Below are 15,246 nucleotides of genomic sequence, written 5' to 3' on the forward strand. Positions count from 1 at the left end.
TTGTGCTTATTTGGGGTAAGATTCTTTAGAGCTATTTGTAGCGACATTAATTTTGGAAATTTTGGTACAACTTATATTTTATCATGTCATGTTGTAGTTGTACAAACAGCCACATATTTATTACTTGATTACACATTGCACCTATATAACTAAATTTAATTGCTTTTTCTAAGTTTAGGCAATCCTTAATATTTTGTATTGAACAATTAAGTCATTTAAGTAGCTTAATTATTTGTCAAATTCAATTTGTATTTTCTTTCTTCAAATTTAGGGATAAGGGTCTGAAAAATACCTCAACTTTGGTCGAATTTGCTGTTGCGGTACTAAACTTTCATGAGAATCTATTACCTCCCTAGACTATTTAATACCGTATTTTAAACATATATATTTGCCCACGTGGACATAAAAAATAATGCAAAATTATAAATAGTAATGTGTCCACGTGGGCACATATATACCTTTAAAATACACTATTAAATAGTTCAGGGAGTAAAAAATACGGTATTAAATAGTCTATGGAGGTAATAGGTCCTCATGAAAGTTTAGTATCGCAACAGCAAATCCGACCAAAGTTGAGGTATTTTTCATACCCTTATCCCTCAAATTTATGTTACTCTTTTCACACATGTTTAATATTATCTTATTATTTTTTTAAAAAAATATGCTAGTAGAATTGGGACACACGTGCAATGCACGTGCCCTGAAATTAGTAGTCATAATAAGGGGAAAAAATAATTTTATTAGGTAGTAAACTAGTTTAAAAGAACAAATAAAACAATTAAGCTTAGTAAAAATTGAGTTGGGTTGAGTCTTAACTCGTTATGTAATCGGTTACCTAACACATTTTAACCCAAGCAAATTTAGATTGGGTTGGGTCTTGACTCGATTATTGTCTTAACCCATTACGGCCAGCCCAAATTTAACCAAACCCGCCCAATTGTCAACCCCATCTTTTTGTAACTTGTGATCTATAACCAGTCATATATATTCGGGAGTTAAAAAATATCATTCTTTTTTTAGATAAACTTAAAAATAGCATCATATATAAAATGGGAGAAGTTGTTTACAAGATAAAATTACCTCCTTCGAACCCATCTAATTTTTTGACTGATGGATTAATGATTTAATGAACATGAACTGCTCATCATGTTAACCTGGTATAACTTATTACTGCTCTTCCGTTTCAAAAAGCGTAGCCTAGTTTGACTTGGCACGAAATTTAAGAAAATAAAAAAGAATTGAATCTTGTGATCCTAAATTAAAGTTATGTCAAATGTACAAAACTGTCATTTATTCTTGTGGCCTTAAACATGTCACGTGGAAAACTGAAATTAAAATGTTAAAAAAAAAAAGTCATTCTTTTTTAAACAAACTAAAATGAAAAGTAGACCATTCTTTATAAACAGAGGAAGTATATAATAATAATATATACATTTAGAAGAAAGGGGAACTTCTAATTGATCATATATCTTGGTTCACATTCGTATATTCTTCAACATCATATTTTCTATAGACCAATAGCTTGTTCTTTTCCCACCACTTTTTTGCTACCTTCGCACTGAACTTTTCGTTACTGCATAATGCAACCCAAAACAAAACATTAATTGAATTGTAAAATATTACATGAATAATATTACCTGGTTTAGCAGAAAAAATCTATTTTTCAAAAAGAAACATTAATTAGTTCTTTTACAAAAATTCTGTAATTAAGCTCCAATAATCGCATAGGTAGGGTACATTTCACAAAAAAATGGGACGGAGGGAGTAGTGGTAAGAATTCACTCAAAAGAAAAACTTGGTAGCCTCTTTACATCTCAATTGTGCCACATAAATTGAGATGGAGAGAGTAGTCGTAAGAATTTACCTGAAGTTGACTTGCTTGATTCCCTTTTTCCCAGTAGATAATATTGTGAAAGTGATGAAGACACCACGTTTGTACTCTTCCACCCATTCCACTTCCAAATCATCATTAACATAGTTTTGTTTTTTGTTATATGATGATTTTAACTTACTGGAAAATACAATTGGAGAAACCAATAGTCTATCAACTTTTCCATCTTCCATACACTCATTCTTAGTAGCAAAATAATGACTTTCTGACATTGTCTGAAGCTGAAATAACCCAAAACAAGCTAATAAGGGCATTGTATTTTATGATTCCTACAATAACAATATATTGTACTCTCGCTGTCTCATTTTATATGAGTTAGTTTGATTCGACACGAAATTTAAAAAAAAATGGACAAAGACCAAACTTGAGAAGTTTTTGAATACTTAAAGGACTAAAATCGGTAAGTTTATATGAAAGGTACTAAAACTGGTAAGTGTATAGTTAAATGACTAAAACCGATAAGTTTTTAAATAGTTAAAGGACTAAATCCGTTAAGTAGGGGTGACAAATGGTTGGATTGGATTGAATTTGGATGGATTGAATATGGATTGAGCAAAAATGGATTTTTTATTTTTGTAGTAGAATTAAGAATTTTGAGTGGGAGTGAAAACTAAGTGATCTATTATGGATGAATATGGATACCCATATTTAACTCATTTTGACCATATTTGTAGAGACTCTTAAAATAGCTTGAAGCTCATATTTAACCAATTAAAATATGAGTGATCCAAGTCATTTAAATATAGGCAAAATGGACTCATTTCATTAATAGGGGCTGAAATTTATGTGGTTATAAATCATTTCATTAAGTGTAGAATGAATAATATAGAAATGTGTTATATTTTGATTAAAAAGGACAGAGAAAGTAATTAGTATATAATTAGAGAGTGTAATTTTGTAGGGACCTTGGAGAAGCGAGTAATAGAATTATGATTCGAAAAATGGGAAATGTACCTGAGTTGTTAGGTTCGAAACTTGTTGAAGGAGGAACTTATTTGATTCTGACAATTTTTGGTGCATAATTAGGGCGGTTGGGGAAGCGTGTGTGTGTCCTCTTCCTCTTCTGAGGAATTCAGGACAAGGAACTTGTCCCCATCTTGGAAAATCATCCAACAAAGATTCAATGGGATCTAAGCATGAATTGTTCTCACTTGAATACTTTCTTGTTGACATCATTCGGCTTGATATACTATTTGACTCTTCTGAGTTATCAATAGCTTGTCTCGGGCTGCTATGCTTGGATGCTCTACGAAGTTGGCAGAAACATGGATCACATACTCGAAAAGCTTTTGTTTTGTCTGAACTTAGAGATACATTTGTGGTTTTCTTTCTGCAGCATGCATGGCAAAATAAATTACCACAATTGTAACAATTATGCTTCTTTCTTGTAATCCCAAAAGTCGTGCTACATCCCCTGCAAACTGATTGATCACTACTTGATATGGATTTATGCAAACATATTGCTGCTGTTGAATTTGATCCACAAGCAATATGTTCCACTTGCCTGTCTCTAAGACCCTCAACTAAAGTTGGGAAATTTCTATTCTTCTTATCGCCTAGTCCCAACTGTCCGTGTGAACCTTTACCCCATGTGTAGACATTTCCCTTAGATGTAACAACAGCAACATGATTAGATCCTGACGAGATCTGTGTAACAAACTTGTCTTTAAGTTTCTCTTGCACCACGACTAGTGATTTATCTTTGGCCTGCCTATCCACCAAACTTCCCATTGTGTAAACCTCTCCCGTTTTTGACAGCCCAACGGTTAAGGTGTTTGCACAGGTAACTTGAATGAAATCGCGATCCTCAAGTTGAGCTACAAGGGTTGGTAAAAGCTTCATCTCATTATCAGAATGACCAAGGTTTCCGTTATCCCCATCACCCCATGTAAAAAGCTTCACACTGCAATGATTGGATTTAAGGTGATCATGGACAGATATTTCGACTAATGCAGCTGTATGCCTCAGTCCACAAGCAACAGATTTCACACACAAACCTCTAAGGGACTCAACTTCTTTCGGGTGAGCCATACTTTTGAGATTTCCATGACCAAGAACACCAAAAGTTCCATCTCCATAAGTAAACAGTTGTCCAAATGTTGACACAATTCCTGTGTGCCATACTCCACAAGCGACGTAAGATATTTTCACACCATCCAAAGAACCACAAACTCTGTTTGGAAGCCAATAGCTTCTGGTCTTTTTTTCAACAACTAAATTGTCACCCCATGTATATAATTCACCTGAAGTTGTCAAGGCACATGTATGGTAGTCACCACAACTGACAGATTTTACATGAACCCCGTTAAGGGAGTCGACGATTTTTGGACATGAAATGTCCATATCAACTTTATGCCCAAGCCTTCCATTCTTTCCTTCACCCCAGCAAAAAACTTCACCTTGTTTGGTGACTAAGGCAGCATGACTACTCCCAAATGATATTGTTTGTACATCAAGCGTCGTAGTTGACTCCATAAGTTTGGGTAATAAAGCATCCATCTTTACTTCCCCTGCATCACCAAAGCATCCTCCTTCTGCTCCTTCTCCCCAAATAAAAACATCCCTCAAAACATATTGGATAGTAGTGTCATCACAAGTTGCTCTTTTCCGTCTTAGATCATCTGATGAAGAATTTGCGATAACATCATCCATTCCGTTGTGCACACTTGATAGAGGAAGAAAGATATCAGAGGAACATGATAAGCCATCAGTATAGCACTTATCTGAAAATGATTGAGTTGGACTCCTTGAGAAGCTGCGAACCTTGAACAAATAAGTCTATATCAGTTTTAGAGTAATAGAAAAGGCACCTATCCTGTCAGATAGAAAAGACAGTTCAATTCAGATCACATTATAACAAGATATAGCCAGCAAAATTAAAAGGGTTTGACTCTCAAAATCCTACATAAAATGGGACAGAGGGAGTAGAAACTCCGTTTCAAGGAATAAGTCTCCCACTCAGTAGAAACATATGGACAAAATAGAGCATACAAACACATTACACAAGAAAAGTTCCTATTAACATGAGTTTATGAAGGTGTTAGCTTTATGCATTACTTTTTATAATTATCAAGCCGGAAGAGAAAAAAAAGTTGAAAATCATCCATTAGCATATACTTGTGTTTGACATCAAAACTGCAGTATACATGAATTAGGAGATTAATATAAGGATGTATATGGTATATATTAGAAAAATACGTATAGTTGCTTTATTCAAGTGAATCAAGTAATATTGTGTACAGTTGCACAATGTTTATGGTGCAGATGAACAAAGAGGAGTTTTGAGTGAAGAGGGACTGAATGATACCACTCCAAAGTAGATGCAGAATTCCGATTGGCTGACGAGATGTTAAAGAAGGTTTTTTTTTTACAAAGTGATAGCAGATATATATGATGTGATAGCACCATGGACAAGGGTGAGGAGGAGAATGAGTTATAGAGAAGAAATGAAGATTGAACGTGCCATTGAAAAATTTCCACGACCCTTATATTCAAGAAATGATGTTATTGTCCCTATTGAAGAGTCCAAGAATCTGCACTCCATGATCATAGAAGAACTTACCGGATCGTTGCAAGTATGTATAGCCATTTTATTTAAGCAATGTGAGTGAAGTAATAGAATCATATTTTTGTCCACTTGTCAAAGTATCAGGTGAAACATTCAGAACTTGATAAACAAAAGGCATCAAGAACCTGAGAAAATCTGCTTTTCTTCAGTGAAAATCCAAGATTATGTTTCCTCCGCAAATAACCTACTGGACTACTGATGCAACTTTGTACTCCTCTTTTGCTTTTCATATGTTCCACCAGTCCATGTCTACTCCGTGATATTACAGCTCTCAATCCTAGAAACCATGTCGCAGCCTGAACTTTGTCCTTGCATATCTGCATTGATCAGATGGATTATGAATAACTTCCATGTAGTGTATCCTTTCCGTTAACTTTGAGACTAATGAATAACTTACCAGATCAAGAGAATGGTCATCATTTCCATATATTAGAGAAATGCATTGACTATCCATCTCTGCCTTAAGTTGATTTACCTTATTAAAAACAACAAGGAAATCATATATAATGGACAATCTTGATTACAATATTCAGCTAACAAGTAAGACTGCTTCACTACTTACAGTGTTTTGGCCACGGATGATATCTGTGACTGCGCTTAAGCTCAGTTGGTTTTCCTTCTCACCAGAGTACCAAATCAAAAACTTTTCATCCTGTCAACAAAGAATAATAAAAGATTATATTTATATGAGCAGCAAGAAAACACATTTTTGTCTTTCGACATATTTAACATTAATAGTTGACAAGTTCCATGTAATGCTTTACCGCGGATAACCTGAGAGGGCAGAATTTGGGCTTCCCTCTTCTACCGTACTTCAATAAGGTGCCTTTCTTCAGTGCAATTATTGCCTGTACAATGTAAAATAGGAAAAGAACAATGATACTGTGAAACAGAACATGTATATATAGGATAGTGATGAGACAATCAGCAAGTACACTGAAAACATGAGCTCATCTACTATATACGTAAACAGACACCATCAGTATGTTGCATCAAGCCTCTATACATTGTGAAAATAGTGTAAGGTCAATAAAAGTAGAAACCTGTTCAACAGCTCTATCAGAAGGGGGGACAATGGCTAAATGCTCTTCACCCATTTTCACATGAAACTCAAACTATGTATCCACAACTAAGAATTATAAACCTTAGCACAAAATGAAAAAAAAAAAAAAATCCTTTTCTTGATTATTAATTCTGTACTCTAAAATAAAACCTCAAAAAAGTTCCTAGTATTCTTGGGCCACATTGATGCAGAGAGAAATAATTGTGATATATCCATTTTCCAAAAATACATGCCTTCTTTATAATTTATTTTAAGTAATAGTATAAGCACAATTACCACACATGATATGATATGACTTTTTCCTTTTTTGGTTATTTTTATCACTATATATTTTTATTTTTCGTTTTTTCCTCAAACACTATCCTACAATTATTTTTACTTTTACCATTTCTTCACCGAAAGATTCAACATTTTTTTTATAGCTACCATCATTTTAAATTTGTGATCTAAAATTGTTATAGGCGTTTCTATAAATATAAATTATATCATTGACTAAAAATAATGGTTAAAATTAAATTATGTTTAAATATAATATCAAAGTAATTCTTTTTGGAATAAACTGAGAAAAGAAAGCACATCACCTTAATTGGGAATTAGGAGGGAAAGTATTATTTTTCAAAGTTAGTATTATCTTTGGAACTAATCAATTTTATTTTATTTTGGATTTGGTCAATTATATGTGAAGATATATACTGTAATTACTAAAGAGGGGGGGAAAATGAATTTAAAACATTCAAATTCAAAAAAAACATCAAAATGTACATATTTAAATTTTAATCTAAATATACTTTCTTTGATAGTTTTGATTCAAATAAACCCTTTTCATTATACTTGGACACAAATTGGTTATTAATTTTGATTGAAGGACCTATGGCAGCCCCCAATTTTAAATACGCAATCGTAAGTGATTTAAAAGCATGCAAATTAAATTGATCTTATAATAAAATAGTAAAAAAAAATAACAGCATATGACAAATGAATTAAAGAACAATAATAAGTAGAACAACATATGACATATGTGTCGTATGGAGCTTTTGTAGTTAAGCTTCAGTAATAGTAAATGTTAGGCCTTTCTCATAAATTGCCCCTGTTATAAATGAGAATCCAGCCTTAAAACGGACATTTTTGAAGTCTAAATATCAAAAGGGATCCTTTCTAAAACTACCCCAAAACGGACCGTTCGCCTATTGATGGGCGAACTACAACTATCATATTTTAACGTTGTAGTGTCCGTTAACTCAAAATTCATCCAAATCAATATTATACAAATCTTAAAGGTACACAAATGGGCGAACTATAATTCTTTTTGTTAACTCTGCTCACGTGAATCTATATCTCTTTCTTCCTCATGTGAAGCTATATCTCTTTCTTCAACAATAAATATGGGTTATTCACTCCACATTTTTTCATTCATCTTCTACTTTTTTATATTTTATATTTTGATTTTTGAAATTTGATAGTCATGTATCATCAACAATGTGGAAAGTCAGTATATTCAGTTGAACTAGATGTTTGTAAATACATAGAGTATTGTAAAATGAAAACATCGAGGACTCCAAGAAATTTCGATTATAAGTATTGGAGTTGTGATCCGCATTCAAAGGTAAAAAAATTAAGTTGTCCACTTCAAAATATTTGGATATTCACTTGATTTATTGTTTTGTTATTTCAGAAAAATGATGGATGAGATTATTTTCAATGGACATGAATCGTTGTCCCCGTTGAGCTTACTAATTTTTTTACTATTATTGTAAGCAAATAAATAGTGAGTTTTTTAATACTTTTATTATTTAAAAAAGTCATGATTTTATGTATCAAAAAGATTTTACAATATACTTAAAACTGAGAAAGAGATATATATATATTCAGGTGAGGAGTTAACAAAAAGAATTGTAGTAGATTTGTGTAATATTAGTTTGGATCAATTTGGAGTTAACGGGGACTACGGTGTTAAAAGATGGTAATTGTAGTTTGCCCATAAATGGGCGAATTGGTGAATGTTTTTAGAGAGTACCTTTTGGCGTTTAGGGTTCAAAAAGTGTGTGTGACTATTTATAGTAAAATCTTAGGGGATAAATTTGGCTTCATAAGATCTCTACTCAATCACGTTGCATGACGGCTTACGAGAATCTCAGCTCAATGGTAGACGGACTTGCAAACTTCATAACAAAAATCAATTATTTTCTTTTTCTTTGTCACTCTTGCACTCAAGTTATGGGAGAGGGGACTAGTTTAGCATCTAGGCTTAATTATGGAATGACATCATGATAGGAGATCATCTGCCTATTTATATAGAGACAAGTTGGTACAAATTCACATGATCATTTTTGTCGACATATATATGTATAGCCTATTGATCCCTTGATTTTTTATATATGAGCATTTAGCAAAGATTGTCATGCATTAATTAATGTCCACATGCTAGCTCTTGGAACATATTATCAAATATATTGGGTTTCCCTTATTGAATATTGACAATGGCAAGGTGACATGCTGCAGAATTGTCCCAAATTACTATTTAATGCATTGCCCTAATTCCTCTTCTTATTAAAAAAGTGTTATGTATACAGTTGTAAAATAAATTTGACAAGACTTTTCAATAGTCCCCAAAGAGACAATTCAAGAACCACGAGCATTACAGCTCGAACCAGAGTGTCATGATTTGCCAACTATGTGGAACAAAAATGTCCACCCTAAATCATTTATCAACGGAAAAAATATGACTTTTCAACACACTGCTATGCGATTTCATCTATGAAATAAAATTACAAATTATGTAATATGTCTAATTTGAGAATTACATATTTTATATTTTTCAAATACAAAAAATTGACCCACACAAATTTATATTTTGTCTAAGCTTCACTTCAGATCATTGCAAGATTGAGGAGTTCGAAAAAGCATTGACAGGAGCAAGAGGGAAAACTCTCATATAAAATATCATATGCACTTGTTTATAGTAACTGAGATATATACACTATCAGAACTAAACAATTCCCAAATCTCTTGAAAAAGCTAATTCAATATACAATTTGCTATATGGTGATGGGTTCTTGAATTTTGACATACACACAAATATGAAGAAAGTGCTCAGGGTTCATCAAATTGTTTACCACCCATGCAAAAGGAATCTCCATCTTTGGTTCAATTCCTTGAATGCGCAGGAGCTTGATCTCAGCACCATCTGAAACAGAGCAGGAGATGATGCCCTCATTTAACATCTCCCCACTTTGTTCCGTGTTGCTCTTGTTTGTTTCTTCAGGAGATAATCTCTGTTCAACCTCAACTTCTTCTTTAGATACATCATCTTTTGGCGGAAGTTTTTCCCCAAAAAACTCAGGCAGAAGTTTTGTTATTGCATCATACAAGGTGAAGCATTTACCTGCAAGGAGAGGGTACTATGCATTAATAATCACAACAATTTCCTAATTAAACTATTAATGCAGCAAGAGTTCGCCCACCTTTGCTTTTGAGTCTTCTTTCCCCTATCAAATACTACCTTCAACTCAACTACCTAATCTACACAAACTTTGCTAGCACCACTTGTTACACAATCACACACAAACCTCCGTGACTTTTTCTTCCCATATGAGATTGGTGATCTTCATTGCAGGGGACTTTTTTTCTCATACGTTTTTTATTCCAAGGTTGCTCACAATCCATCCTCATCCTAAGCTTGTCTAATTCCACCTAAAATTTAATTGTGGTATAAAGGACCAAAAGATGTAGATTACTTGCATTATCTTATTCTACCTAAGCAAAACTGCTAGCCTCCCCACCAGTCGACATTTACCTCATAGGAAAATAAAGACTAAAGTTAAGCCTGAATGTAAAATATAATCACCTATCTTAAGTATGCATTGATGTTCATGAAGTTACCAGAGGTTTGAGCACTGTACGTGCACAAATACAAAATGAAACTAAAGATTATATGGGGCACATTTCTTACCATCTCCATGGATCTCAACAGGTCTGTTTATGTAAGAGATTCTGTCCCAACTTTCAACAACAGGTGCATCTTCTAACTCGTCAAAATCCTCATTGATAGTTCTAACATACAGTCGAACTGGTATTCTACCTGAATACAGCACCACCAGAAGACAATTTATATGGGAGTTAGTGTAAAAAAATTAGGATGGAGTAGACCGTTTTGTTGATCCCAAAAAGATCCAAGCAGCAAGAATGCATCATTAAGGTAGATGATGATCTTTTCACTGATAAACGAATAGTGGACAAGGGTGGTTTCAATCTCTAAGATAGCTTCCCAAGGAGACTTTGACAATTGATCTCATTGACCACTCCTTTCATCCCCACCAATAAACTACTGAAGCCCACTCCAAATAAACGCAGAACAAGAATAAGTGGTTTTTTTCTGTTATTTTTCCAATGTCCGGGGACAGCTTGCACGAGCACAAGTATTGGGTAACTTTGCCATCAAGACTTGAGCAGATGGGAAGAAATCACCTAGTGTTTATCTCGGTTGAGATTCAAAACAATGCCAATATCTTGCAAGAATACAATTCCTCAAAAAAAAACAAATGCCATCAGTTCTGGCAAGATAGCTTTAAGTAAATCTTAAGCCTAGAAAGAGCCCAATCTCCTATGCCACAACAGCACATGTCAAGTTGCTTCAGTGAGCTCACAAGTGCCACACAAAGAAACATGTCATGGGCAACTCATCAGGTTCCATCACTTTAACCCCAAATCACATATGAAATTATCTCTCTCGAACAGTTCACCAAGTCAATAAGAAAAATCTGAAGGATGATCAAATTACACTTCCAACAGTTGGGCTTAAACTATCACTGACATGGTTTAAAGTTAAACTGGGATTAGAAAATATAGATAATCGTGAACCAACACAGGTGACTAAAATTTGAAGAATAGCCTTGTCATATGAAGGAACTTAAACAGCAGAAATCTTATCATGAAGGGACAATGAGACACAAATAACAAGAATATAGCTTCACTCAACTACGTGCTAGGGCAAGCTCCTCTAAGATGCACCAGTGCTAAGAATATCAACTTAATCTCTCCCACTAGCTAGAGCTGTCAAATCAAAAGTTCATCATTCACAAACTATAGAGCAACGTTAAAATATGTATAATCAACGAAAAGGGTAGGGGGGAGAATTGGGCGCAGAGAGCAGAGAGGGCCAATTGAACATCCACAGTTTTACCATATTCTGTAAGCTCGCCTGACTATATACAAGTGTAGCTCACCTGTTTTAGCTGGTGCTGGGCCATCTGCATTTTGAGTGCTTTCCGGTGATTTAGGAGAGGAAATGTTCAATTGTATTGAAAAATCATCCACAAGTATGCCAAATTTAAGCTTAGATGAGATTCGAAGATAAGAGTCTAAATTACCTGTTACATCAAGAACACAAGTTCAGTTAGTCATATAACCACGGATGGTCGGATATGATAAGATCACCTAGAAAGATGAAACAGTCCCCTAGCACTGTATGTGCATGACATAGGTAAAAGATGCAGCAAGTAATACATGGAGAATTAAACCAGTCTTTTGTCAAGGAAATTCATCAGAATGCATTTAACTTTGTGTTGGCAAAGGATAGGGAACTTCCAGTTAGCCAATAGTTGTTTTATGTGCCAATCCAATTCAGAAAGTGTCAACCACCAGATCCTTTACTGTGCAGTAGGAACTGACCTTTGGTGCATGTTCTTACTATTGTTGGACTGAACTGGGCTATGTCATTCACTATTCGAGAAGCCTATGTGCGCTGGAATTCACAGAAAGTTGATAAAGACACCAAAAAGATTTGGATTATGGTATCTGCTAGCATTTTTTGGTGAATTTGGATGGAGGCAAATTGCCGATGTTTTGATGGGTATCTCAACTTCAGGCAGTTCCCTTATGGCTAGATGTTTGGTTTTATTTAGCTGGGTTAACCTTTCTCCTGTAAATAGTACTGATCATTTTTTAGAGTTTGTTAGCTCTCGTCTTAGGGGGTCTTTGGCCATGAAAATTGTATAAAGTAATTTTTGTTTTCAAAGTGAAAAAATGATATTTGAAAATTGGAGTTGTATTTGGCCATAAATACAAATTGGAGTTGTTTTCTAATTTTTGTGAGAAATTAGGAGTGAAAAAAATTAAAGCAGTTTTTTGGTGTTTTCCAAATTCCGGAATTTCATGGCCAAACGTGTTTTCTGGAAGGGAAGTAGGGACATCGATGATGATGTCACACATCGTATTTGTGTGGCCCGGATGAAGTGGAGGCTTGCCTCCTGAGTCTTGTGTGATAAAAAGGTATCACCTAAACTTAAAGGTAAGTTCTACAGAGTGGTGGAGTGGTGGTTAGACTGATTGTGTTGTATGGGGAGGAGTGTTGGATAGTCAAGAACTCCCATGTTCAAAAGATGCAAGTTGCGGAAATAAGGATGTTGAGATAGATGTATGGGCATACTACTAGGAGCGATAAGATTAGGAATGAAGATATCTGGACAAGGTGGGAGTGGCCTCCGTAGTGGACAAGATGAGGGAAGCGAGACTGAGATGGTTTAGGCACGTGAAGAGGAGATGCGGAGATGCTCCAGTGAGGAGGTGCAAGAGGTTTGATATAGTGGATACGAACTACGAAGAGAGGAGAGATAGGGTGAAAAAGTATTGGGGAGAGGTGAATAAACAAGATATGGCGCAACTTCAAATTTTTGAGGACATGACCTTAGTAGGAGGGTGTGGAGGTCGCGATTAGGGTAGAAGGTTAGAATAGTAGGTATGGTGTGTTGTCTTGTTTTTTGAGGTGTTTAGACTTGGTGGGGCCTGCTTTGGTGTTAGCCTTATTCTTGTAGTATCTTCTTTTGATTTCTATCATCATCTTTTGTTTATTGTGCTTAGGTTATCGTACTATTTTGTGGTTGTTATTATTCCCTTATCAATTGTTATGTTTCTTCATTATCATTTCCCCTTTCCACACCTACTTTGATTTGTTGTACTTGAGTCGCGGGTCCTTCAGAACTAACCTCTCTACTTCCACCTTGTGGAGGTAAGTTCTGTGTACACTCTACCCTCCTCAGACCCCACTTGTGGATTTCACTAGGTATGTTGTTCTTGTAACTCCGGAAAAAAGAAAAAAAAATCATGGCCAAATGCCTCCTTATCGCAGCCTCCCTTTTGTAATTGAACTGACATACATACTCTCTTTTGTAACCTTTTCATCTTCTTGATGCCTTTTAATGATATTAACTTCTTCGGGGAAAAAAAAGGACAGAACAGGGAGGGATTCTTCATATTCCACATAAAGAATAAACACTTCATAGAAATAGATCAAACAAGCCATTCACACAACAAACCTAACTGAGAATATTGCAGAAAATTGTACACCCATATAAGAGCTAATACAGAGACCCAAAATTCCATAGGAAGATATCACAATTCCTTGTTGGAAAAAAGTTGCCTCCTGACATATTTTATCTCAAGCACTTCTGCGTATTCTGCGAAACTATCATCCTAGAAGATTAAGACGTGAATTGTCTGAGAACTAAATCTACAAGAAGTTCTATTAAGATTCCAGAACTCGCATCTAATTTACCACTTGCCTATGAGAAAATAAAAATGTACGCTAAGGTTAAGGTGAAAAAAAGATTTGGTAGAGCCACAGATGTGATTAATTAGGAAATCTAGATTATGGAGAAGAGTTTGACCCCAACTCTAAAACAGCAAACAAGATTGGATGGGTACAAGTTTGGAAAAGAATTCTGGAAAGACCCTTTTTTTTTCTCATGGAAACTTCACTGTCCAATACAAGAAGAAACCCCAATACACCAACATTTACCCTGGAGAATATAGCAATACATTGACGTTTTTTTTTTTTTTAATATTGTTAGCAATACATTGATGTTCCCTTTTCTTTTTTTTTATATCGGTAGTAATACATTGATGTTCTTCTTTTATCTTTGTCAGATATGAAAACTAAAAGTCAAATAACATCGCATGATTTTTACCACCTTAAACGTCTTGATCTATAACCAATGTTTTCCTTTTTGTGTTCTGATGGTGATTGATACGCAGTTATAACAGGTTTTAACTTATTCAACAAGAAAGATACTAATTCACTGTTCTTAAGACCAGATTTAGATTACCCTTATTTTGAAAGCATATGTAGGTAATCAAAGAGGTTTCATTATCATCCATGCTAAAAAGTCAAAAGCCTAACTACTTTGCATACAAGTTATACTAGTACGATGCACTTTACCTTGCTCATAATAAATTCACAAAAATAAGTCACTTGAGAAATGAAAAAAGCCATAGTATCATAAACCCTGCAATTAAGATGCATACCATCCATAATGGAGCGCCAGAGTTCTAATTGGTCAGATTGGGACATATTCATTACATTTTTGCAGTTCCCATTGATTATATATGCTGCCTGCAGTTCAGCCAATGAAATTGTCAGAATGTACCCCATAAGTTCAACATCATCAGACCTCGGTTCTAAGCTAAACCCCAACACTGATCCCCCGTGATTCGTAGCTCTTACAACCAGCATTGTCCTCTGTCCGTGGGCACACAATTAAAATCCACTGGACGCAAATGAATGAATTGATTGTGAACCCCAATCGTACATCCCTAGATTCACATCTCTGACAACCTACAATCTACATAGTCCCACAGTTCTGGAGCATTGCTATTAGCTACCAAAAGGCACATTTTGAGATAAACTTAGTAACTATTCTATGTGGTGGTGTGTGTGTGGGTGGGTGGGTG

At 34.8% G+C, this 15,246-nt stretch overlaps 2 protein-coding genes across 2 annotated transcripts in view; both read right to left on the reverse strand.

The window, feature by feature from the left end:
* Window positions 1–1,411: 1,411 nt before the first annotated feature.
* On the reverse strand, window positions 1,412–6,556 carry LOC102583534 (probable E3 ubiquitin-protein ligase HERC1). Its single transcript, XM_006350426.2, has 8 exons — window positions 6,503–6,556; window positions 6,224–6,307; window positions 6,022–6,111; window positions 5,857–5,934; window positions 5,585–5,776; window positions 2,846–4,654; window positions 1,865–2,112; window positions 1,412–1,573 (listed from the first exon to the last, which is right to left on the reverse strand). The coding sequence occupies exons 1-8, from the start codon at window positions 6,554–6,556 to the stop codon at window positions 1,462–1,464; spliced, it is 2,667 nt and encodes an 888-aa protein (XP_006350488.1). The 3' UTR covers window positions 1,412–1,461.
* A 2,869-nt stretch (window positions 6,557–9,425) lies between these two features.
* The window catches only part of LOC102601732 (autophagy protein 5), a 30,701-nt gene continuing 24,880 nt past the window's right edge, over window positions 9,426–15,246 (reverse strand). Inside the window, exons 5-8 of the mRNA XM_006350399.2 lie at window positions 14,821–14,908; window positions 11,745–11,888; window positions 10,472–10,600; window positions 9,426–9,904 (exon numbers count right to left, since the gene is read on the reverse strand). Of these exons, the coding sequence (XP_006350461.1) occupies window positions 9,558–9,904; window positions 10,472–10,600; window positions 11,745–11,888; window positions 14,821–14,908 (708 nt within the window). The 3' untranslated portion in view covers window positions 9,426–9,557. The remainder of the gene's footprint in view (window positions 9,905–10,471; window positions 10,601–11,744; window positions 11,889–14,820; window positions 14,909–15,246) is intronic.

Source organism: Solanum tuberosum, unplaced genomic scaffold, assembly GCF_000226075.1.
Source record: "Solanum tuberosum cultivar DM 1-3 516 R44 unplaced genomic scaffold, SolTub_3.0 scf00122, whole genome shotgun sequence".
Taxonomy (NCBI): Eukaryota; Viridiplantae; Streptophyta; class Magnoliopsida; order Solanales; family Solanaceae; genus Solanum; species Solanum tuberosum.